Source organism: Centruroides vittatus, unplaced genomic scaffold (assembly GCF_030686945.1).
Source record: "Centruroides vittatus isolate TY-2023 unplaced genomic scaffold, ASM3068694v2 scaffold_3046, whole genome shotgun sequence".
Classification (NCBI taxonomy): domain Eukaryota; kingdom Metazoa; phylum Arthropoda; class Arachnida; order Scorpiones; family Buthidae; genus Centruroides; species Centruroides vittatus.
In genome coordinates, this window is record NW_027122699.1 from 404553 (window position 1) to 432220 (window position 27668).

Sequence of the window (27668 nt, forward strand, 5' to 3'; positions counted from 1 at the left end):
CCAAAATACTATTCCAATAATAATTAAATAACGAAAGTTTAAATTCGTGATGTAATTTTGACCAAAATACTATTCTAATAATAATTAAATAAACAGATGTTTAAATTCATGATGTAATTTGACCTTTCGCCTATCGCGCCGTCACCAACTGTCGTCCTGCCTCACAACTCCCTTTTGCTCGACACTTTCCCTCGAACACCTCCTCTCCCCCGCGACCCCTCGTAATTTATTTCTTTTGTATTTTATTTTACTCGTGTTATTTAGCCATATTTCTGTGCGTTTACTTTATGTTCGTATCCCATCCATTGTATTTTAACAAGTTTATCCAATGTATATAGTTTATAAGCTTTATTATGTATATAGCTCACTCATTGTATTCCTTCATAATGTATTTACTTCTTTATTTTATTTTATTTTACATTATTTTATTTTTGTTTTTACTCTTACTCCATTATTCATTTTGTAATGCTTGGTCTGTAACATGTAATTCTCATATACTCTATGTATTCTGACACCGTCCCGGTTGTGCGTATGCGGTACTGGGTTTGTGTACAAATCTCTGTACATAATAAAGAAAAAGATTGATCGATTGATTGATTCTATTGTAACTTGGTCCTTTTCCGCGGTAGAAAATTTTTCCGCATTCTTAACACACCTCTACGTTCTTCCTCTTAGGATTTTCAGGTTTTAATTGACACTTACTTTCAGAACTGATCTGGCTCTTTCCAAATTAAAACACGTCTCGCTCCTGGATAAAACTTACTCGTTTGCCGAAGCGTTCTCCTAGTTTTTTTCATTCGGCTCACAACAATCTCGTAGATTTCGACCTTTCCAGGTCCATTCGATTTTTGTTCCGGTAAAATTAGACGTTGAAACAATCATAATGTGTCGACAGCCGTTCAACTACTCACACTCACAAACAGCCGACGCTCAGTGTGCATTCTATGCAAATTAGATGTCAAATAAACAAAAAGTAGTTTCCGAGAAATTTTCCCAAATTTACGTCGAAAAATTACTTCAAATGACAAACTGTGACATCTAAAAGAAACATAATCACGATCCTTTTGATAATTTAATTTACCACGACCGTCACATTTCGAACAATCGGCTGTCGTATAGATTACTCTCGGTGGAATTTCGGTACTTTGAGTATATATCTGAACCGAGGGGACCGATACGAGTTCGGCGGTACCCTACTTCTGGACCGGAGACGAAAAATAATAATAAACGATTTCTTGCCTTTCACAGTGCATTCTACGCTATTTTAGAGTTAGTTTTCCACTAGCTGGCGTTCGACCGTTCGTGCTCTCGACGGATTCCTCCCGGAGGGGAGCCGCCGGCAGGCCGCCCAGCGTTTAACGTCACTAGTTATCGATTCACGGTAGTTCTTGAACAAAAGAAAAAAGGGAAACGTATACTGAACTACAAGGCAATCGTTAATACGATAACTTTCTTATTTTTCGTCTCCGGCCAAAAATATGGTATCATCGAACTCGTCTCGGTCCCCCGAGTTCAGATATATACTCAAAGCCCCGAAATTCCGTAGGGTGCAATCTATACAACATCCGGATAATCTACATCTGCAGGTTGCGTACCAAACTTTATGGCAAACATATCAACCGATGTATTTCTCTCGTCACAATTAAATTCCGAATATTCCGATACTATAAAATGAAAAAAAAAATTCCTCGAAGCCAAGAAAATTGTCCGTGTTTTCCAAGCTCCGCCATCACAACAATAAATGACAAAATATGAATTGTAAAGTGCAAAAAAAAAAAAAAAAAAAAAAAATTGATTCACACAGCAGTACATAACTTTTTGAACCTAAAAATTTAAATTACTCTTAACACAGTTATAAAATGTCAGGAAATTATTCTAGTACTGAAATGACGTTAGAAAACTCGTAAACTCAGATTTGGTTTCAAAACACGCTGAAGTGCCGCTATTGGGATTACCAAAATGTTATTAATATGCTAATCAGACATTTGAATGTTTTTTTCTGTTCTCAAACACACTCGTATTCATCATTCACAAAATATGCAAATTATCCATACGTAAAGCTTTAAATTAGTCATTTTTTATGGTGAACACTTATATAAATTTATAATTTTCAAATCTGTAAGTTAAAATGATATGTTGTATAAATAAATATTGTACATATATTATTATATATAATATATTTGTTATTAATTAATTATTTAAACATTTTTACCGAGTACTAAGTCTAGATATTATACAGAATACTTGTATTCTCGAAATTTTGATATTAATATTTCTTTTTAATGAATAAACGTACAGTTGATTCTCTCTTATCGGAAGTGGTCCCGATATTAGAAAAATCCAGACAAGAAAGATTGGGAAGTTTAAAATAAAACTAACGTATAAAATAAAATGTTTCTTCTGCCTTTGACGCCTATTTTTGACAATTATAATTAACTTTGAATGTATTTTCTTAAAGTTGCCGACAAGCTGCAACATCGCACCGATGCCCGGTTGTTGTCGTCGGCGGTGGTTGACGCATCGCGCTCTCCAACCAACTTCGAGGCGAGCTTAATAAAAAAAAAATTAAAAAATGCACACACTGCAGTGTGAAAAGGTACAATTTGCAGTAGTGTACAATATTTTTGAAGATTTTTGGTTGCCTTTGATCGGTTCAGAAATGAGAGACTCTACCGTATTAATATGGCTCTGTACGTTGTTGTATTTACCGAAAGCCGTCAGAGTTTTCAAACTCATTTATATCTACCACTCGCAACTCTTCCATTAAATTGTATTTATCGTAATAAATAGTTACAATTCTATAAATTAAAATAAGATAAAAGCAATGCTTTAATAGCATAATTACTGTACATTATTATAATAATTATCTACATAGATTTATTTCTCCAAATTGCTAAAAAACACAGATATTTACTTTCTTCTGTATTCTGTATTAAAAAATAAAACTAGGAGATTAGAAAGCAAAAGTTAATTATAAAAGATGTAAAATTAATAAATAATCCTGATCATTGTACCCCAAAGTTAACATTAGAGTCAAAACAAAAAGAACCATTTAAGTGCAGGCTACTCACTGATATAAAATATTATTGTATACATAATCTAGAAATATTTATTAAGTCAAAATTTAGACAATTCAAAAAACAGCGTGAAAAGGACAGAAAAATGTTTAAATCAGTTCAAAAATTGAAAAGAAATGTAAAATGCTATCATTAGATGCAAAGAATATGTACCCTAGTATACAGAACAAAAGAATAGTTAACTCTTTCATTAATTGTAAAGATTGGATTATCAAACTCGGTGTTTGTCTCGTCTAATAATTATTTTCAATTTAATAAAAAATATACTTAAAAAGCTGGTATACGAATGGGGTCCATTCTGGACCCAAAATTAGCAGATTCGAGTGTGATTGGTGTTGACACATTCAAATGTATCGTTAGAGGAATAAAATTTTATAACGTACATTGATGATTTGTTTTTATTACTTGTAACACCGAAAGAATTAATGCTAAAAAATTATTAATATACGGTACATTGGTTTCTTTAGTCGTGATGTCTGTGTCGGTTATTTAAACCTTTTTAATGTAAGTTTTATATACATTTTGTTTTATTATTTTTATCAAACCCCAACTGAAGAGGAACGCCAAAAGAGTCCTAAATGCATTTTGTACTGGTATATATTATTTAAAATTAAATCATTGTAAGTTTTTATCTATACTAATATATAAAGTGAAAATGTTTGTTTGTTTGCTAGACGTAATCTCGGGATCTACCAAACCAAATTTTAAAATTATTTTGCTGTTGGAAAGCCTATTTCTTCCGGATGAACACGGGCTATATATTATTTTCATATTAAAAAAGAAAATGCGCAAGAACGAGGCTTTTACTGCGGCATTTGTCTGCTCTATTCAAGGTCAATCCCCTTTGCCATCTGGTGGGGCTTTTTAAAACTTTTTATCTTATATTTTCGATTTCGATTTTGATTTGTGAAATTCAAATAGTTGTGTGTAAGCTTAGTTTATATTACCTCAGTCATTCATTTTTTATAATAATACTCCTAAGCTGTCTGATATTTACAACTACAAGGAGGGAATCTACTTCCCTTACATGAAACTAAACTTTTGTAAGTACAGGCAAGGCCGGATTTACCAATCCAGGGGCCCTGGGCACAAATTCGGCGGGGCCCCCCTTTAAGAGTAGGCAAATTTGATGATTTAGAAAATTTACACAAAATACTGTACTTTCAACTAGATTTCAACTAGGAAGTTGTAAATTTCATTTAAAAACAAGGTTATTGTAAACATACATATATTTTATTGTGTAAAACTAATTATTTTAATTTAATTGAAAAATATCTATGTAGAATTTTTCTCCCGAAATTTCCCGATGTTTCGTAGGTTTTTTCCGGGTTTGGTTTTCATTGCCCGTGGCCCTCGTGATTAGGCCACGCTAAGCTGTCGCAGTAATAGGGGGGAAAAATTATCTTTAAACATAGTTTTGTGGGGGGCCCTGAGCACCGGCCCCAAATGTCCCTACGTAAATCCGGCCCTGAGAACACGTATAGCATTTTTATCTGTTTATTGTTTAAGTATTAATCCTACCGTGCTATTATTTAAAGATAAGAATTAGTCTTATGTTGTCAGATATCTGTCTACGTAAATTGAGTTATTTTAGTTACTTTTCAGGTGTACACCTCTGTGAGTCACCCTTATCAATGATAAAATGAATAAAACATCACAGTTGTCACAAAATACATTCGTGTCAAGGAACCGTTGCAAAATTTATTACTTTCTTATATATCTCAGACCCATCATTCCTTCCTGCTAATTTCATCTCCCCTACAAACGCCCAAACTCTTCGACCACTCTGGACCAAATTGCACAGTTACTCTCTGGTACCCTATGGGAATCGAGGACTACCGTACAACTAGGATCCTTCACTCCTCCTTTCTGATTTCATTCTCCCAACCCCAAACTTCCACATCTTTTGAGCAATCTGGACAAATTTGGCATAGTAAGTCTCTAGAATCCTCCAGAAAAAAATATAGGCTATGCTACTTTAAAATTCAGACCCTCATTTTTTCCCCCACATATTTCCGAACCCTTTGACTGATTTGCACCAAATTTTTCGTAATTGCTTTGTCACTCTGCGGGAGACATATCCTACCCTATAACAAGGGCAACTCAACCCCATCCGAGTTTCTGAGCAATGCTGGCCATTCTTTGCGAGTTCTATATTAATTAGAAATTTAGATATAAAACGAACCACTTTTGTTTGTATTATCAAATTCAGTGGTGTAACAAGCTCCGAACTTTAAATAACTTAACGTTATACAGTAGAGCGTCGAAAATTGGCGTCAATTGGGGACTGGGGTTGTTCCAATTAGTCATTTGTTCCAATTTCCGACTTTATACGAATAAATATATTAACCTGTCCGATGTTCCAATATTTCTCCGTTGCGTGTCGTTTCGTGTCGAATTTTCGTCGATTTTAAGTCTAACGAAAATTTTTATAATAATCATCGAGGCTATCGTATCGTTAAAAATTATTTCTGCATTTTGTACAAACAAAATAAATATATTGAAGAATATAAAAACATGAAAATTATACTTTAGAAGTAAATTTAGTATCAAAAACGTTCGATTCGGCACGACACAGTCCGACTGAAAATCGTTCCAATTTCTGGCCATTTCAATTACCGACGTTCCAATTATCGACGCTCTACTGTACTTTTAAAATAATTAAATTTTTATTACTTACCGTAAACTTGCATTGTTTTGTGAGTTTTATATTTTTGCTTGGAATGGTCTGTAAGTATGCACTCATAATCTCCGCTATCATTTAATTGGGCGTTGTTTACTACTAATTCCTTTGTTACAAATCTATACTTATAATTTTGTTGGTCCAATTTTTCTTTTACGTAGGAACTTTTTTCTTCTATTCGATCGTTCTATTAAAAATAAATCAATTTTTATTTTTAATAATTCAATTTTAAGATATTAGACAGGTGGCCATTATTTGAATTATTTGGAATATAATATTTATGGATATACAATTACTTGTTAATTTGAATTAAAATATTGCTTAAAATCCGCTCATTCGACACACATTCTAATTATACTTTACTTTATTATTATACTATATAATTAGAATGAGCTTTAAATATTATATAATTATATATATATTATATAAAATATATTTAAATTATTAATTTTAAAAACTATTTATTTGGAGAAACTAGGATGATAATGGAGGGGAAACGAGAGGAGATCATTGCAACAACAGAAAAATAAAAAAGTTTATGAAGAAGGCCTGGGTGGAGAGCGATCCTACAGTTTATAAACTCCTGCAGAATGACGAAGACCCGGTCGACTCCGTGAGAATTTCGAGTACTCGTCACAAATGATAGAATAGAACGTGACTCGATATGTATATAGGAGCAACCTTGCAATCATTAGTGGCATGCTTAAAGATACATAAGTAAATGTTAGTCTTTTATTTAGTGTTTCGATGTATTCTGTTATATTTTCTATTAGCTTTTGTAAATTGTTTAGTTTTGAGCAACAAACCTGACAAAGGTCATTATTAAACTAATGTTTACAATCATCTATAAACATATTTGTTGCTGTACAAGGTTGTATACGGTTGATTGAGTAATCTACCGAAGCTGTTATTTTATGAATTATGGCCCCCATACACACATACAATCGACCCCCTTTAAATTGCCCCTCCAGATACTGCCACCTCAGATTTTTTGCCAAAAGTCACGGAGAAAAAGATTCATTCTGTAGTAAATCAATAGTATAAACTTCCATCCCGTTTTCTGCCATCAGCCAACATAATTTAAAATAAAATAGCCATATCCCATACAAAATATTTTGTATAAACCACCAGTTTTTTTCTCACAAAAGTTAATTAAATGAAGATATTGTGGGAACAGGAATTCCCAGCATCTTTGAAATGTGAGAAACAAGGCTTTTCGTCACAAGTAATGTTTTTTTCTCTTACTCAACTGATTGTTAGCAGTGACCATTACAATGATTAAGATCTTCTTACGGTTCAAACAACAGTAAGAGAGAGTGGGAGGTTCATTCTTATAGTCAAATATGAAACTCTAGGTCTTTTCGTGCTCTGAATTCTTGATATAGAACATATCAGGGGTGGGCAAGCGAGAGTTCGGCGGGAGTCGAAATGTAGGTTTTGCTAAATACACGGGAGCCGCAGTTCTGCACTGTCGTGGCGGATAGTATGGTAAGGCGCGCGATTTTATTATATAATATAAATATAATATAAAACAAATATTGAATTTTTTAATAAACATATTTTCACAAAATTACAAAAATAAAATTGTAAAAATAATAATAAAAAGCAGAAATTAACACTTTCGGCAAGAGCCGCATTTGCCCGTGTCTGGAATATATACTATACACTAATTGTTTTAGTCTTTTAAATAATAAAGAAGGAAACTAGGCCCACCAGTTGCCAAGTGGTCTTCGTTCCCCGAACACTGGGAGTTCGCGCCTCGCTCGCTCGGCTGGCCACGTGGAGTTTTCCGGGTTTTCTCCACGTCTGTAACGCCTAAATAGGGGCCAGTTTCCCTTAAAAAGACCTCCCGGTAGGCATCCCCCTAGGCAGATCGCCCAGGTGTTGCCTTGCCATAACTAAATAACCAAACCAAAACCGAGAAGGAAACTATCTTTACAGTCAGCAAGAAGCAAATCTGCGAATATAGTGAAACCCATCCGTCACGCTCCGAAAGATATATTTCCAGTCACTCGTCTCTTCTTTGAATAAAAAAAAATGTAAATTGATGCATGTTAGGAGAGATTTTAAACCAGAAAAGCGAATGAATGAATGCAGAAAATAGAGCCTCTAGGAATAGAAAGTACGATGGACTCGGAAAAGCATTCGTGATATGGAATGTGCAAGTAAATGCAAAGAATGGCGCTGTCTCGGACGATAGGACAAGAAAGAAAGCAGAAATATTTAAGCACTAGATGGACATAAGCAATTCTAGTTACAGCATAGGTGGATAACTTATCGCAATGAAAAATACACGGTAGACTGCCGAAGTTGGTTTCGACATTATAGTGGAGGGAATAACTAGTCTGTTGACAATACAGTAGTACGATATAAAAGATATGTATAACACGGATGAAAATTGTTGTAATCAACGATTGAAATCATTGTTAAATATTATATGACATCGATACGTACAGTACAACGCATTGTGTCGCGATGATGTTTGGTAAATATTTCTCCCGTTACGTAATAAAAGGTCGGTGGCGCCGTCGACCCTTCGGGGAGCCGTTAGTGACGGTGACCTCGTTTTACTCTTCCCTTTTTAGCACTGACCTCGCACGAGTCAAGTCAGTGTAATTTTTTGTGTAATCTTTGTTCCTTTATTACATAACCAGTTACCCGAGTCTAATCAGTTTTTCCTAATCTCCAAAAGGCAATATCTAGTCTAACGAAAATGTCTTATTTTACCGATTACTGACAAAAACTATTGCTAATGCAGTTGTGAAAGGCTGAGAAAAAAAATAAAGATAGAATCACAATTGCCCTTTGCTATAATACAGACGATAGTGATAAGAAAACTACAATTATTACTGGAAGATCCAAAAAAGTCCATTGTTTGAAAAACTTTGACTCTTTCATTTAGGCCTACCATCACCGCAGGCACAACAAAAAGAGACGACAGCCCTACTTTACCGAGAATTTGTTGAAGATTTTAATAGGGATACGAAGAGAGAAAATCGCAATGTCCCGCTATTAATTAACGATGCATCCAAGACAGTCAATCTAAGTAGTGCAGAAATACAATTCTGTCCAGCAGACTGCATTGGAATTCTGCAACCACTCGACGCTGGCATAATAAAATTTTTTAAATCTAACTACAGATGCACCAGGCAAGGAAACTTATCAAATGCATCAATGACGAAATTCCTATCGAGATGCCCACTTAAACCCGCGCCGTAGCTAATTAAACAATCACGGGACGAAGCGACATCCGGAACAACCAATGTACGACCAGAAATTTCTCGTCTATTCAAAGAGACAGCACAAATTGACGACAGTTATAATAAATTAAGGTTAATGTTACCTTAGGATCCAAAATGGCGGCCAGGGAAATTTTTCCCTACTTCGGAGACTGCGACGGGGAAAAAATATTTCCCTCCATTCAAGATGGCCGCGGTTCCGGCCGCCATCTTGAATTTCTCTGCAGACTCCGCGGATTTTTTCACCGAAATAAACATTAAAAAACAACAAAAAGAGGAGTTTTTTACTCACTTTTCGATTGTTCGATATTCTGAGTATGATCTCCTGTTTGGGGGTCGACGAAATTTTTCGAATCGTTGACAGTTCTATGTTCGACCACTACTCCTTCTATGTCGTCAATATGCATATATCATTTCCTTTCGTCCGTTATTATCGTACTGCCGGAATTCACGTATTTATAAACGATCCAATTCACAGTGTTTTCTGATCTGTCGTTCACCTGACATACGAAGCAATTCTTATCTTCATCGCAATGAATGCAAACGGACTCGGTCGGCTGTATGCCTAATTTTACAGCAAAATTCGATGCGTTATCGATACGGGGAGGCAAACTTAGCTCCGAAAAGTCGTCTTCCATCAACTTGTAGAAATCACGGGAAGTGCATCTCGACCAAAATTCGTCGTTGCAACTCAAATCGGCAAAACTAGTCATTATCGAACAATTGGCAATAAACTAAACGAGGGGAGGTAAGGATAGGGAAAAAATACGCTTTTTCCTTGATTTCTGATTACTTGGTTCTCTAACTTTTAGGATTAAATTGTTATAAAAGAAATAACAGTACTTTCTAATACTGGAGGAAATAATAATAATAAATATTCAACGATAGCAATTTGTGTGCGAATGAAATATCGTTACGAAAAAAAACACAGCAATTAATCCAATACGCAATTCGTCGCAACACAGCAGTAAACGATTCCAACTGGAAACTAGTCGATTTGCATAAAATTGCCTAGAAATGACCAGAAATCACGTCGCAGATCATGCATTTGCATATTCGTTCGTAACACACCTACGAATTTCCCGCCGATTTTACTCTCGCACGACGTCACGAAAAGGCTCCCTCTTCCGTCGCAAATTTACACACTACCGTCTCCGTTTCGAGGTTACAGGATACTCGGCAACGTCGAACGCAGGGTAGAAACCGAACGGGGAAAAATTCCCCACGTCGTCGACGTCGCGAGTCTAGGGAAAATTTTTTCCCCGTCGCAGTCTCCGAAGTAGGGAAAAATTTCCCTGTTCGCCATTTTGGATCCTAAGGTAACATTAACCAATGTTCAACATTAACAGTGTTCGAATAGTGATCTCGGCTATCTTTCAAACACGACTGGCACAATCCAACTCGCCGCTAAAGAATCGATTGTAATCGACCGTAATAAGGATAATTATGTGGAATTAACCTCTGAAGAAATAGTGAATTTTGTGAGGAAAGAAGTCGACCGAAGGAAAAAAAAATGAAGGCAACAGAAATGTAGAAAATCCTCTACTAACTGCGAAAGAAGATCGGACCTATTTAAAGAAAATTCAGCATTTATTGAAGGTAGAGGTATCCAGTAAGGAATAGCCGACACGTCGATTCATCGGATACTTTTACCCCCGTAACTCGTGGAAATAATGTAATTCGAACTATTCCGAACGGGTTATTTGTAAACAAAAAACAAGAAATGTAACGTAAATGATGGAAAAGCGATAATTATTATCCTAACGTTCCTATTTGCGCGTCTTTTTCGATAAGCCGCCACTCTCGCCTCTTCGTCACGGCCCGACAACCGATAGTGGCGGTTTACGGTATTACAGAACCTTCGAGTCTTATCGAGAGATGTTGGAAAATATTGTAAACGAGTGGAGAAAAAGATGCTCGTAGTCAAAAAACATGTTCCGTTATATTTGAAATCTCGTATATTCTATTTAATGTTTATATTTTTGTACTTTTACGTTTCAAACTTTGTATTCGACAGTTGGCTAACCGAAAAAGGATGGTTAATTCGATAGAAAATGTTATTATTCCGTTAAACTCGTACTGGCATTTATAAGCCGCGAGTTTTTGATTATCGAGAGACGTTCATTTTCATTTCGAGTTTATAATATAAAGTAAGAAAATTCGAACTGGAAATGTTTAACATCGATTAACGAGACATTTTTCCCATTAAACGTATTTAATAGAACGACAAATGTTTTGGGACAGATTCACCGTCTGTTCGATCGGGTCGAGGCTCCTTACTACACGCAATTTGCTATATTTGGAACATAAATTCCGCGACGCAAACAATATTTACGTTTTAAAACTATATTTTTATTTTAAATTTGAATTTTATTATTTTACGTATACCGTCATCGGGGGTGTCCGCACATCGGGCATTCGGAGCACACGTCCCCATTTTCGTCTCGGTCGCCGTTTTCCTAATCCCCAAACAGAAATTTCACCACTTCTAGCCCAACGTTTCTCAAAGTTTTTGCTGGCGCGATCCATCGTATTTATTTGTAACGGATCATCCACCGGAATGTTTATAACATAAAACTCGTTAAAAACCTGGTAAGCCGGAGTCACCGTATATCATAAAACGAAATAAAATTATGCATTATCGATAACTTCTGCACGCGAAATGTAACATCGAGAACGTGTCTATTAAGAGCAGTTCGGGCCAATTTCAATTTCGGTAATAAAAACCGAAATCGAACTATTAAAAACTGTAAGACCGACGAGTGTAAATGGAACAGACTCTTTGAAAATTATTCGGGAGTGCGTCTTGCTTCGAAAAGTATCGAAAGTTTTTTATAAACTCGACCAACCCTTTTTTAAGATGTACTTTCCGGATTGTAAGAAGAGTTTTTTCAATTCGACACACAAAAAATCATTTGTTGATCCACTTGTGCCAAAATTCATCCATTTTTTATTTTATTAATAATTTATTGTTACGAATGATAATAAAGCTAAAGTTTTGAATAAACGAGGAAATATATTTTAATTTATTTCATTTCTACTTACGAAAGTGTTATAATGACTTTCTACTTTGATGCTTTTCAAAATAGAACAGAGAAATCCATTTCATATACCTGTACACGCATTCTACAACTTCTGGACGAAAAATTAAAATATTCACTTAACCGGAAGTTTAGTGTACATTTTCTCGGGAACACCCAGAGTACGAAACTTTTTTTCGACCTGTCATAAACAAAGTCTATGTATATTTATTATACCCATTAATCAGACAAATTAACTCAAAAGTTTTTTTACGAATGGAAATGAAATGACAAAAAATAGAATAATGGCTAAATGTAGGTTAAATATAGCAAATACTACAAAATAGACTTAATATTTTGTGGCCGTGCCGTTTGCCGTAATTAGTGCGGGCGATCTGTCGGGCACGGTGCGGATTAATGTTTCGCATTCGTTTCTACCGATGCAGTTCCAAATGTGTCGAATGCGCGTCACTAGTTCCTCCGACCGAGTTGGGCCCCGTTCGTTAAGTCGTCGTTTCGTGACTCCCCACAAATTTTCAACGGGGTTTGAGTCTGGGGAGTCGCTTGGCCAAGGCAGGATTGCCATCTGTCATTTTTGTAACCGACGTATCGTTGATTTCGCGGTATGTCGTGTCCGTAAAATAAACCATTACTTGTTAACGTATATAATTAACTTTATTATAATAGAAACGTAACGTTGTGATAATGCAACGTTACGTTGTGCCTCCGTGTCTAAGCGCTACTACAGCTAACGCACGACTGACCGAAGACAATGGAACACGACAAAGGTCAGAGGCGCGGGGTCGCCTAACTAGGTTAAGGGGCAATTCGGTGTGGGCTATGCCCTGGAGGTTTACATAGGCCCTACATAACACAGTATGAGAGGATGCCCCCCCCGTCTTGTAGAAATAGAAATGTTTCCTCGATTAAATCCTTTGCCGATGATGTAAATCTAAGATGTCTCGACATGTCTGTACATTGGCACGTTCCCGAAGAATGCGCGGTCGTCCTAGCCGTTAGCATTCGTGCATTCCCAGGTCGTGACGGACCACGCAAACTTCACGGATCTATTCGTACAGTCTTTTTCAAAGAGCTCTTTGGTTCCTCTCTATACACGTGGGCCTCGGTCACCGCAGGAAAGACAAAACAGGGATTCGTCACCGAAGAGAACGTTATTCCGGTCGTCTTGTTCCGCACGAGCCTCTCTCCACCCCATCTGACACTCGCTCGTCGTTGTTTTTTCGTTAGAGACGGCTTCGTCTCGGGAACACGGCAGTCGAAGCGCGAGTCCCGCAACCTTCGGCACGTGGTTCGGCTACTAACGTTCGCTCCAGTTCCTCTCCACTGTACTGTACACGCGAGTGTTTAACGCTCTTAAAGTGGTTTCGCACGACAATCCTTCTAAAGTTTCTCTCGTCCCTCGCAGTCGTTGCTCGTTTACGTCCGAATTTCTGGCGTTTATTAGTTAAAACTCGAACACGGTTTTGTTGTTTCGGTACTCTGGAGACTGTTGGCTGCGAGCATTTTACATAATTCGCTATTTCTTGTCGTTTTCTTCCCGCCTCGCGCGAGGCTACGATAGTATCTTTAGTTCTGTCACTAATGTCGCGTTTACACCTTATGTTGTCCCGTTATACCGCTCTGCCCGGCAATATGCAAATTTGCGTTACAATTTAGTTTTTTATGGCTGTTTGTTCGGCTGTTTTTGCTAATATTCTAACTTTTTGTCGTGGCCAAACTGTCATTCTATTTTTTTTTTGTCGTTTCATTTCCATTTGTAAGAAAAAACCATTCGAGTTAATTTGTCCGATTAATGGGTATAATAAATATAAATAGACATTGTTTTTGTAGGATGTAAAAAAGGTTCGCACTCTGCGTTTTGGTGAGAAAAGGTACACTAATCTTTCGGTTAGGTGAATATTCTACTTTTCTGTCTAGGAGTTGTATAATCTCAATTTTATTACTAAATGACAATCATAATAAGAAAAAAGTTTTCGGTACTTAACAGATGCATCTATTAATTCTTTTAACCTCTACGTCTTTACTGTTTTATATTTCTGTGTATATTTACTGTCTACTTGGACCTTTTTGTTAATAAGGCGTAGTTTCCAATTAGCAAAGAGATCTTATCCGAAACAAAATATATTTATTTTCGCCGGATGAAAATACAGATATTTCGTTTTATAGTAATAAATCAATAATTATTGATAAATTTAAGTAAAACTCCTACTGTACGCAATCATTTTGGAGCGAGGAGTTCGTTCCGATTAATTACGTATAGAAGCGCCTGCGAAAACCGGCGACGGGAACGTCCTCTACCGCAATCGTTTTCGGTGGTATCGGTCGGGTACCAAATTTGTTCGTCACGCGAATAAAGTATCGTAATATATTTGCGGCACGTTTTATTCGACTCGTTTCTTCTTCGTCGAGGATCTGTAAATTATGCGAGTTTGACTGTACGTAACCGTAACCAATTGGGAGAGATAAAGACAAAAGCGTGTACGAATTGTATAGAATGGACAGATTCCAGTAACTTTGCAATTATCATAAATTTTAATGGCTTCGACGGTTTCGTTAAAAAAATTAAAATACATTATTTTTCATCTCGAGTTACATTCTTAAATCAAAATACATTCAATTTATAAAATACTAACCGATAGAAATAACGACACTTTGCTCGTTTTCTTTATTCGTGCCCGTATCTCGCCCTAACAATAACACTTATTTAAAAATAAAAAATACGGTAATAATTTTTAGAAGATTTCATCTAAAAGCGAAAAGTATTACACGTATTTACGCTTAAATTGTCAACTAGGTCTTAATTTATTAGGACTTATTATACCGGATAACTGGTTCTGCCAGTTAAATAACGAAATCAGAAAAAACAGTCTTTTATTTAATCACCCGAACGCATACGCCGTTTCTTTGTGTTTCGGACCTTTCGGCCCCTCGCCGACGGATTTCCGGCCGACATTCTCTTAAAAAATCAATTATAAAATTGTTACAAATCTATATAAAACATAAAATATAAAATTCCCCGAGAATAAAATGAACGTCGTAACAATTTTATAATTGATTTTTCTATAGAATTCTTTTCTTTCTATAGATTTAACTATGGAAAAAAAGAAAATAAATTAATTCATAAAAAATACGTTAAACCCACACAAATTCCTAAAATACTTCGTTACGAATCTATTGTTCCAATTAGTACGAAATTTAATGTACAGTATTTAAAATGTACACAGACAAAATAAATCGTAGAACGAGTGAAATAGAAACTCGGAAACAGGAGACAGAAGAAATAATTAAATTTGTACTAAATGATCACCCAAAAATATTACCGAAAAAATGGATAGAAAAATTAGAAACAGACGAACAGCCAAAAACTGATAGAGAAAGAAAAACAATTTGTAAAAGTAATGCGCGTGCCGAAGTTATTCCAGAGAATTGAAAAAGTAATAGGAAGCGAGATCGATTTAATAGCGGAAAAATAAGCTCGACTAAAAAACACATTTGTTATAGAAATGACGAAAAATACGAAATAATGCATTCGTTCGGTCGCGACTGTCGCAAAAGGAAACGAAAAGAAAATTAAAAATAAGAATAAGAGAATATATTGGGGCAATCGAAGGGAATTTTGCAAATTCGGCGGTAGCCGAACATCGTAATACGACAGGATGCGAGCTAGATTTGAACACCGTAAAAGTAAAGAAAACAAGAAAGGAAGAATTTTAAACGGCAATTGTACGAACACATCCACGTAGACAGAAAGAAAGAACGAGTAACGATACGGGAAAAAAAATACACCAACCGTGGAACGGAGTCATCGACGGGGGGTGGAAGGGGTGGAAGGTTAAAAGGAGAAAGATCGACCGGGATTAAATCGAAAGCCAGTGACAAATGTCGTAAGTTTTTTAAAAATAGAATTTAATCTAATTTTATTGTTTTAAATGCAGGAATAGGATCGGCCGTGTATTATTTATTGTCTTATATATGCCGGATTCGAGGATGTATTTATAAACCGCGATATTGTAAGTTTTACGACGTTCATTTTATTCTCGGGGAATTTTATATTTTATGTTTTATATAGATTTGTAACAATTTTATAATTGATTTTTTAAGAGAATGTCGGCCGGAAATCCGTCGGCGAGGGGCCGAAAGGTCCGAAACACAAAGATACGGCGTATGCGTTCGGGTGATTAAATAAAAGACTGTTTTTTCTGATTTCGTTATTTAACTGGCAGAACCAGTTATCCGGTATAATAAGTCCTAGTAATAAATTAAGACCTAGTTGACAATTTAAGCGTAAATACGTATGTTAAGGACACAAAGGCATAAAAGTTGCAAAAAGTATCGCAGATATTTTTTAAACGTTACGTACAATACCAAATTTGTTTTTTTTCTCGTTTGATAAAAAATTATATAAACGAGTTAACGAAATACACGTACTAAATCGTATTTAAAGTAAAAAAAAAGCAAACTTTTCGTTTCTACTTACCGACGTGTGCTTGTTTGGATAATTCCACTCTGTAAAAACGATGGTTCCTAAATCTACTCTTACCGAACAATTTAAAGAAAACGAACTGTTTACTAATGCGAACGTACTTTTGTTCGATTCTATAAATGGGTCCAATGGGGAAGGTTGGTCTAAAAATATTTCAAAATGATAAATCGATAAATAAAAATACAGAAAATAAATTTTTAAACGTTTCTAAATTATATATTATACACTTCCGACCGAAAGTTTTCCAGAAAAAGTTGCATTTAATATAGCCGTAAGTAAAATATAACAAATACGGTATTTACGTAACCACCTACAAAATAGTATCCATCGGCACGCGCGCGCGCACACCACAGCCTACAATAATACACACACACCCGCTCGTATACGAGCCCGCCATTCCTAGATGCGGCACAAGTAATCTTTGGTAACTTTGCCGTCGTCCGTCGCATCTCTGCGAATCGTTCCGACTATCGACCACCTACTGTACGGTACATTCGACCCGAATCGAGGACGAGCCAGAATTTGAAGAACGTAATATCCAATACGTATGGCCGTTACGCGCGACCACGACTCGTTTCTCGGCTAAGAATCGTCGTACGACCTCCAGCGGAAGGAAAAGCACCGAATTTACGGTGGGCGGGCAAACGCGATAAATACTCGCGAATTCGAAAGGATCGACGATCTACCTATCGGCCTATACGTTTATTGCCACCGACGTCGGCCACAAAAACGATCGAAACGGGCTTCGAGCTTTTACACCTCGGCCGTCGTATCGATACCGTATTCCGTAGAATACGTGCACGCATTCACTCGGAAATTCGTCTTTAATTGAACGGCGAGTCCTATTTTGAAGAATTAGTAGCCTATAAGGGGCCGTTCGTAATTGACGTCCATACTGGGATGAAGGGGGTTACGACGAGTCGGACGAGGAAGGAAGGAAGGATTCGAACTTGGACGGACGTCCGTTTAATTTCGTTAAATTTCGTACAGTTTACACGTTTTATTATTCGCGAAGCGAGAAAGGTTTCCGGGGGTTCGAGTTACGTCGGACGTCCGAAGAGAGTTACGGAAACTCGGAAAAACTGGGACGAAGGGGTAGGGGGAGTAAAAACTTCGAGAAAAACGAGGACGTAATTTACGGACGGGTGTAAATTTGGCCACCGTCTCGATTTTTGCCGAGCCGTAATTCGAAACGCAAATTTTTCTAGCGCGAACTCCAACCGTTTCGTATTGGCGGTAATCGGCCAGCCGACGAAATTTGGCAGAAAACGGACCAAAGATTTAAACTCGACACTCCGGAAACCCGCCGAAAACATTTCGCGCTCCCGAGTAACTTTGTATTAAGCAAGCTTAATTTTCGATTCGGACGCCACTGCGGCGGTGGGAGTGTCGAAGTTAATTGGCGAAAGAACGAGCCGAAAACTCGTTGCACGCGCTCAAACCCGGTCGAAATATACCGGACGAAGAAGAAACTAATAAACTCTCTTCTGTACATGTTAGATAAAAGCCGAATGGTAAGAGGTTGTTAGATAGCGACATCCGACAAATGCAGTCGGACGATAGGTGTCGGATTCACCTATCGTAATATCACAATTTACGGCTACCTCCGTCCGAGAGAAGCTTTATCTATCCACATCGATCGTAATTTAATCGGGCCGTATTAATATTCGCGAGTATTTTTGTCCGAATTACGGCTGCCGTCCGGCAAAAATCAATTAGTTACTAAGTTAAAATTGTCGGAAACAAAAATATTCTTAATCCGCGACTCTATAACCGGGCAATTACTTAATCCGTCCGTGAACATTGTTTTTATATCATTTTGCGTATTCAAATTTTTCAATTGTAATACGGTGCGATAAACGAAACCGGCGGTACTTACCGTACGCGACGGCCGTCCGCTTTTTCTCCGAGTTTTTACTCCCAGTTTGTTCGAGTTTTCGTAGCTCCGACCAAACTCCACTCCTTAAAACCTTCGTCGCTTTACCAACGATAAGCGCCGCGAGCAGAAACGAAACGCTGGAGAAATTTTTAAATAAACGTAATAAAATGCATAAACTGTACAAAAATTTAACGAAATGAAACGGACGTCCCTCGAAGTTCGACCAACCCCTCTATCCCTCCCCGACAAAAAACGGGCGAGTTTTTCATCGCGGTCCAGTCCAAACGAAATCGTTCGATCGTTTTACGCGAGAAATAAATTACGGAAGACCTCGATTAACGCCGACTCGATATAACGAAACGTAAAAAATATCTCAAAATTTACACCGACTCAAATTATCGCAACATTATAATACGATTATTTACGAACGCCGACCGATCGGCAAAAGGCGGCAATTCTTCGTAGCGCCGTACGCTAAGTGATCGGTTAACGAACAAATCGGATAACGAACACTTTCGCGAAAGATTTTTACGTTCGGATAACGAACACCTCGCGGAACAAAGAACTCTCGAACGAAGAATCGAGAAACTCGACGAGATACGTCTTCTTCCGAAAATGAGGATTAACGGCGATATCCGCTATTAAATATCTTTCGAAGAAGTGGGAGGATGTCGGAGCGACGGTCTTAGAATGGCATCCGAACCGGGTCGAGGTTAATAGGGTGGGGATCTCTACAGTTATAATGCTATTAAATACTTCTAAAAAGTCCCGAAGAAGAGAGAAAAGAAATCGACATTAGACGGATTCTTTACCCCCGCAAACCGAAAAAACGTCACTAATAAAAATGCGAGACAGCGTATATAGCCTATGTATTTTTATTATTACGTATAAATAAATGTAGTAAGAAAGTATATAGTTTTTTTATTTTGGGGGTCTCGAGAACGAATTAATCAAATTCCCATAAAAACCTATGGTAAATCGATACTCGGTTAACGAACAATTCGGATAGCGAACAAAGTCTCGGAACGGATTACGTTCGTTAACCGATCACCCGCTGTACTTTTCTTAAATCCGTTTGTTCGGTGCAATTTTGGAAGAAATATAACATCACGGACGCCATAGGCAATATCGATCCGGCTGGGCGAGAATTAACCGATAAATGCACGAACGGAACGTGGAACGTATTGGATATTACGTTCTTCAAATTCTGGCCGGAGACATCCGAGAACTCTCGACGAGAAGAACCTACAGGCGACCGTATCGTCGACCTAATCGATACATCGAGACTGGGAGACGTAGACCAGCCAGTTACTGCGGGTTTCTCGTAAGAGCCTACGACGACCTTCGAGAACGAGGAATGCGCGTAGAACTGGAAAATACTCATTCCGAAAACGAACAACCCACAGAATTTCTCCGCAGATTTCCGGTAGAAGTTTGGTAACCGTAACCGAAATCGTCGATCGAACCGTAGCGAACGATCCAGAGTGCAAATGCCATCTCCCGCTACCGACGTTTGCTTAAGGAAAGAAAAAACCGACAAATGAAACTACGCGACTTTACGGCAAAAAACGGGAATTTCGGAAGAGCCGGGACCTCCGTCACCAAAAATGAACTTTACATTTACGTGCGCCCATGTTTGTGTGTTATTTAACATATATTATTACGAGAAAAATAAAATTAATTTAAAAGTGACCGGTCGAAGCCGACGGATGGCGTTAGTTACTATCCCACGTTCGCCGTAGATACGGTATATTTATATATAGTTACACTAAACGAACCTTCGAGTTAAAACGATTTAACGTTAGAGTTAATAAAACAAAACTTTTCTCCGCCCGTCGCGAAGACATCGGGCAGATTAGACGAGTCTCCGAGTCATTACCGTAATACAAAGACATATATTATAGGAATATTACACTTACCAAAGTAAATCAGATGAACGATTACTTCGTGGGTGACATTTCCGTATTCGGCTTTGCAATAAAAATTATCGTTAAAAAATATGGTGGGGAAATTTAAAACGAAGCCTTCTCTAGAATCGTACAATATATCTTCGGTGGTGGGGACGTATTCGGAATCTTTCCACAAGGTGACGTTCAAATTAGAGAAGGTGGGACGACAAGGCAGGACGGTCTTTTTGCCGTGATGAACCGGAATGACGAGCACCGACTTGACGAAAACGTTGTTCGCATCTGAAATATTCGACACTTACCTTCAAATCTCGCTTTCTCCTCCGCCGCCGAAACTTAAAGATTTTGCATATTTTTATTTACAAACTTCTACGTAACCGAGTCTCTAAACTCCCAAAAGTTGCCTTTAGGGAAATTACACCTTTTCCTTACTTTACGAAATTTAAATTAACCTAAATGTAATATACGGTAATAACGTAATACGAGCGTAGTTTTAATTTTAAGTAAGTTTAATTTACGTGTTAAAATACTTACGATCGAGTTAACTACGTTTTCGTTAAATAAATTACAGTTTTTTCTCGCGCGGAACAATTAAACAAACGGCGGCCCGTCGCTCGAATTTCCCCTGTAACGTTTAAAATCTCGGTGGGCCATCTCGAAAAATTTATATCTCTAACTTCTATAAAATGGCAAAAGGCTTAATTTTCGGGATAGAAACGATTTTTATAAAACATCGTAAACGCTAATAGCCGGTAAATTCGTCGTTAAGTCCGATCCTACTAGAGATACGCACCACCTCCGTTATTTCCCACCCCTCGATCTTTAACCGTCGAAATGTAATAAAATCGATCTCTTAAAATACACAAACCTCCCCGCAAAATTTCAGAAATTTTCGACAAAAAGCACCGGAGTTAAGCCTCAAACGGGGCGAACAAAATCGCGCCACACACGCATCCACGCGTACAGAAATTACCCCGGTAATTTTTGCATTTCTCGACGCCCAAAAATGTATAAATCCGGGGGAGTCGTATTTTCCCTCTGTTATAACAGCCGGGAAAGCGAAAATATTCTTTTTCGGTAATCCGCTTCGCACTTATTAAGAGCGTTAAAACTCGGTCTACGCGGTGGTAAACGCCAGTTCTACTCTCGCATCGTCGGCTAATTCCAAAGTCGATCGATAAACTTCGCCGCAATGTCTTCATTTTGCTTTTTTTTTTTTTTTTTTAAGTGCTTTAAACGGTTCTTCGAATTCCAACCGGACGACTTATTAAATAAAGTTGTCGAAATTATCGTCTTTGTAACATTTTCGAGTGGTTTATGCGTCGACGGCTGCATTTTGGTCTGATTTCTCCTTTCTTTACCACCGGTAGCCACGTGCGGGACAGATTACGAGATGGTTTTTAAAGCTAACCGCAATCCCCGGCCTCGGTTTTACGGATCCATACCCGAAATTGAACCTAAATTCGAACTCGATTCGGAAAAAGTAATCGACTTTTAATGGTCGTTGATCCTTACAAATTAAAAAAAAGAAACCGTTATGCTAAAATTTAACTTTGGGCTGCCGTTGTAGACTTATAAATTCCCGCTGTCGTCCATCCGTCCTTAATATCGAGAACGGAGTTAGATAGACGAAAGACGAGACCGGATACGAACGTACTGTACCACGCAATCCGGAAATCGCGTTATTTCGATTCAAAAATTTTCTCCCGAAAAGTGTTAGAGTGGAAGACGACCGGCACGACTCCTTTGTTAAAGGTAAAGCGTGACGTACGGGGGCGAGTCGCTACAAATTGGCGTTGGAAACCGTATACAGTGTTTAAAATTAGATAAATTTAAAAACGATTAAAAATTGCAGCCCGGCATTACGACCGCGTCACGATAAATAATCGCTCGTTTCGGTTGTTATTCCGCTTCTTATAGGGCTCGCTGGCCTAGGTTCTGTATCAATTTTAGTATTAAATTTGAATTTTCGCTTTAGTTTTAAGCTTTAATCTATACCGTATTTAGTGTGAAATCCGGAATTTTTACTATTGTTTTTCTACCGTATTTCCCCTAATGACTCGTAAAACCAACCTCGGAGTCGGTGGGGATTTTATAACCGTTCCTCGACCGTTACCGACGTCTTATCGTCGGCTCCACCGACCTCCTCCGCTCGCGTAACGCGTAACGAAACGTAACGGCCATCCTCGACGAGTGAGTAGGTCGACGACCCGTTGCCGGAAGGAGCGGTCCGACTTCCTCCGACCTTCCCGACGGCCGACACTAGATTATGTGTAGCCGCACCCCTTATCGGCGTACGCTACGACTAAGGCTACGTCCTACGCGGCAGCGTCCGGCGACCGCGGGGGTGAACGCGCTTCCGAGCGGAGCGGCAAACTATTCGAGCACTACGCGCGTCCGGGTAAAGGCGTTTAGCCCGTAGCCACCGTCGGATGACGCTTCTACACGCGCCTGCAGGAAGCGGCTACCGAGCGAGTTTGATCGTCGCTCGCGAAGAAGAAAATGGCCAATTTTATAGATAAATAAAAACAGAACGACAAATAAATTGTGTGTATATGTTGTATGTACTTTAATTAATAATCTTTTACGTAATTTAATAATTTCCGACTTTGTATAAAAGTAAGGTTTTAAAAATAAAACTTTTTTAAACTTATTACTCTACGAAGATTCTTTATATTTGTTGCGTATCTACCGAGCGATAACATTTACCGCTTTAATGCTTGTCGTATTTTCTATAGTAGAATTCGACCGAGTCTTCCGGCCGCCGTCTCGTAAACAACACGCGTCCACTCCGGACAGAAGTTCGCTCGCGAGTTGGAAGCGCGTACAAAGATTCTTTCCGCCCGCGGTCGTTGACGTTGCCACGTAGGACTTAGCCTAAAGTTTTCTTTAGACTCACGGCCTAAAGAAAACCTAAAAACTGCGCACTAACGTTAAACGTAGAGGGGGTAGTAACTTTACGTACCGTACGCCGCTCGGAAGGATCCATCCTTTCTGTTTTTTCTATCTCTTCCTCTTCCTTCCTCCCTTCTTCTCTCCCCCCCTTCTTCCGCCGGCTAAACGCTTAATGTACGGCCGTTCTTTTTTGTTAATCGATAAATAGTGACGAGTTTCGTAAAGAATTGTAAACGTTAATAACGAACGACATCCTCGCTAAGTCCGATCCCTTTCGACGTTTCGAGTTACGAAGATTATCCTCTTTATCTTCTCGCCCCCTCGACCTTTAACGGGCAAAAATACAAGCTACCGTAAAAATTTCTTTTCTCGATCTTAACTCCGAGATATTAGGCTAAACGAAATAGACGCCAAAACGAGTATATACGCACCTACGCTTACACACGCACGCGTATTTATATACATATAGCCTACACACCGGTACATAGCCACGAAATTTTCCCGTTTTTTTTTAAATATTTTATGGATTCGGAGGGTCTCGAAACGAAAAGATTGGCGAAAAAGTCGGAGGACGAAATTTGACACGATTCCGATACTTTCCCGCGTTACGTACGTAACAGCCGGGAAAGTAAAAGTAGTTATTTATTTAAATTATTTTGCTATAATTAATATATAACAATATTGCGTACGTATACGGTATTTACTTAAAAAGTGCGGGTTTTATTAAAAGGAACGAGGAACGGAAGTTTAAAAACGCTCGACCGTTTCGTTTCGCACGAAATTGGCGGTTTGGTCGGACGGAGGCCGAAACCCACACCCGTTTGCGCGACTAGAAATACCGTAGGGCGGGCATTTCTACCAGCGACCGGAAAACAAACTTTTATTACCGGATGCGCAGGTGCTGGGGGAAACGGCAAATTTCCGCACGTGGCTACGACATACGTATAGTACACGTATACGCCGTACCGTACGGTACATTAAATTAGTAACGTCCACCGCGGCAAATATTACCGTTTATTTAAAAATGCGAAATATTTCCGCAAATCTTATTTAATTTGCTCCGAAATAAATTTAACCAGGCGTCTTTTGCCAGCTCCTCGGCATATATTTCGAACGGGTTTATCGGTGGTGTCGGGCCGCCAGCGTCTCCAATCCGGAATTTTTTCCGGGCCCGACGGCGATTCTCGCCCCTATAAAATCGGGGCTACTTTTAAAGAGAAAATAATATCTTTAAGAACGTTTCGCTTTCCCGGCCGTTAGCGTGACGTAACGCCGCAAGATATTAGAATCGTCCGAAATTCTTACTTTCTTTCGTACTCGATTGCCTCCGGTTCTCCTTTTAGTCGGTAGGAGCCGCGGGGAACCGCCACGTTTATTAACCGTCGGTCCCGGCGCGTCTCTCCGGCCACCTTCCGCTCGCTCCTAGCAATTTTACTTTCCGGTTACGTTCTCGACTATTATAATACCGTAACGGCGCGACGTTCGACCTTCCGGGTGGTGGGAGTGGTGATGTTTTTATCCGGGTTTCTCGAGCGGGATCTCGGGATCCCGTTGGAGAAACCCTATCAGCAAATTTCTTAAAAGTTCACTTTTTTCTTTGTTTGTGTTAAGGTCGAGGGAATTTTGCAAATAGAAAGTACGATTAACTCGTAAACTGTCAGAGTACCTTAGTATTTATTTTAAGCCCGCTTATTAGTCTTTTAAATCGTTGCTCGTTACGACGTCCGACGGATTGTCGATAAACGATACGTATTTGCCTGCCGGCAGGACTTTCGATTATAGAACGATCGTAAACGTTGCAGAAAATCGATCGAATCGAAAACGGTCCGTTTTCTCGGCGGTAGGTGTTATATAACGATTACTTCGGCGGTCGAAATACCGAATGTAAACGGCGTTTGCCGGCAACGGCTAGTATCCGGAATGATTGCGCCGATGCCGTCTCGATTCGAACCGTGCCCGGTAGCTTCGATAACCGCGACGTGCCGGGTGGCGCAAATCGGGCGAGGATACGGACGAGTATAAAGTACGCGAATACCGAGTTTTTGCTCGTAAACCCGGTTATTAAAGCCGAACCGACCGCCGAATCGTCGGGCCGTAAGCTCGATACCGCCGTTAAAGCGGTCGAGGTAGACGAACGGAGAATACTCGACGGCGACGCGTGTCGAAATCTTCCGGGCTACGCGAAAAACCCGTAACATCCGGCCGGTGTTAACCGCATTAAGACGCGTCCGTCGAATCGGAAAGGGCGTTCTCGTTATTAAAACAATAACCGGATCGACCGTCTTACGGAAATTTACAATAATATTTTGTATTACGTTTTATTTAAAAAGCAAGAGTTACCTTCCGAGTCGGAAGCTCCGTCTAAGTTGACTTTTTCTTTAAATTTTCGACTCGATTCGAAGGCATTTTTTGTAAGCGGTTTCCGACAAACTTCGATAAATGTTTTCTATTTGCGAAGATTTCTACGTAGTTCCCGGGTAATTTTAATATATAGGCCATATTTGCGCAGCGTTACGAATTTGATTTTGGGGGTTGCGGAACGTATTAAATTACTTTAAAAAACGAAAGATAATATCATTCGATTTCGAGATATTTTGTACGTCTCGAAAATAAATAATTCTATCTCGGGATATCCCGGGAAACAGTTCACTTTTTCCCCAAATCCCGAGAACGTGCGCGCGTGTTGGCATCTATTTCGCCGAATATCCGAGGGAGAAAATTCGGCACGCCGTCTCTCGTATAAGGGCACCCACGCTATTAAAATTTGGTGGTCGAAAATTTGGGGGTGGGTCGCGTATGGTATCCGGAAAGGGGTCCGAACGAGAATTTTACCGGTTATTCGCATTTACGACGTTTTTTTAAATATAAAACTCGTCTCTACGCTCAAAAATGAACTTTTTTGCCATTTTATAGTAGTTAATAATACGAAAAATTTTAAAAATAAAATCCGGTAATTTTAAATGGTTTTGCCGGAAAAGTGGGAGGTTTTTAAAACTATCGAATTTTCCTCTTCTTTTATCGTCTTCGTTTCGTAATATTCGGCGGCCGAAATTTATAATCCGCCTTTATTCGGAACGTAAAGAGGCGTCGCATTTTCGTATTAGTTCGGCGCGGGACGGCGAGGGAAGGAGAATTTCGGACTCACCGTTGACGAAGAGGTAGACGGAGGTGGCGTCTTCCGGCGAGCGGCAGTCGGTCCCTCGGTGGCAGCAGGTGTAGTATCCGGTGTGGTGGTACTCGGCCGGACTCAGCTGGTAGACGCTGCCGTACTGGTACACCCGGGCCTGGGGATTCCACCGGTCGCTGCCGTTTCGCCGGGAGCGTTCCGAGGTTTCCTGAGGACAGACGGCGCGGTTAGTTCGGGGCTTTCCCCCGGATTTCGATTAATAAAACGATAATCGCCCTAACCCTTTCTAGCGGCCACTTATTTTACCTCGGCCTTCGGTCTCCGCGGAGCGCGGACCCGATGCAAAGAGTCGGGAATAATTATTTTACCGTACCGGACGGGGTATTTTAAAGCGGCCGTTCGTTTACCTTTATTCGGACAAATCCGCCCGTTAACGCCAAAGACAGTAATTAATTCTGGCCGAAAAATAGGAAGGGCTGCCGGACGGGACCCGGCCGACGAAAAGGGAGGAACGTCTCGCTCCGGAAAAGAAGACCCGTCCTTTTCCGCCTCCGCCCGAATAGGCCTTCTTCTTCTTTCTTGCCCGAATCGGACCGGAGCGGGAAGAGAAAGAAGATTCCGCCGGAAGGTCGATCGATCCGGTCTCGTTAAGGGAAAAAGGCAGTTTTTACGGCTTCGCACCCGACTCGCCGTAGGAAAAGACGTAGGTCGGACTTATCCGGCGTGCGGTCGGGCATAATTTCGCGCGGAAGACGGAAGCGATATAAAATATCGGACGTCGGCCGTTTCGTATCCTATTAACGGAATAGTCCGAATTAAATTCGATCGTTTTTAAGGCGGAACGTAAGCCATTTACAAAAGCCCGCAGTCGACGGTCTTCGAATTCGCCGCCGAAAACCGAAAAATTTTCCGGTCACGTTCGCCGATACCGCCGTTTTTATCGGTAAAATTTGGAAAATCCGGCTCTACCGGAGCTCGGTTCGACGGTCGAGGCGGTGAGTATCGTTTGTAGGAATCGTTGGACCGGACCCGACCGGTCCCGTCCCGTACAGACTTCGCATTACAAACGTCGTCGTTCGAGTTTGGGACGACATTAAGCGGTGTTAAGAAAATTGGGCTAATAAGTCGATAATTAATACAAATTGCGGTTTCGTTTACTCCGACGGTAATTAACGGGATATTTAAAAATCTGTTAATAAATAACTTAACGATAATTGGTCCGGTTGGCGTTTTAAAGTTAGTTATTAATCGGACATTTATACCGTACTTTATATCGGCGCGGTAAACTTAACGATTTTATTGGCGGTCCGAAAGACTATATCATTAAAAGAGCTCAG

The 27668-nt window shown here is 39.2% G+C and overlaps 1 protein-coding gene across 1 annotated transcript in view; it reads right to left on the minus strand.

The window, feature by feature from the left end:
• LOC136988054 (vascular endothelial growth factor receptor 1-like) overlaps positions 1 to 27668 on the minus strand; it is a 143908-nt gene that overhangs the window by 108689 nt on the left and 7551 nt on the right. Inside the window, exons 3-6 of the mRNA XM_067285846.1 lie at positions 26350 to 26539; positions 20322 to 20591; positions 16518 to 16666; positions 5758 to 5947 (exon numbers count right to left, since the gene is read on the minus strand). Coding sequence (XP_067141947.1) covers positions 5758 to 5947; positions 16518 to 16666; positions 20322 to 20591; positions 26350 to 26539 — 799 coding nt within the window. The remainder of the gene's footprint in view (positions 1 to 5757; positions 5948 to 16517; positions 16667 to 20321; positions 20592 to 26349; positions 26540 to 27668) is intronic.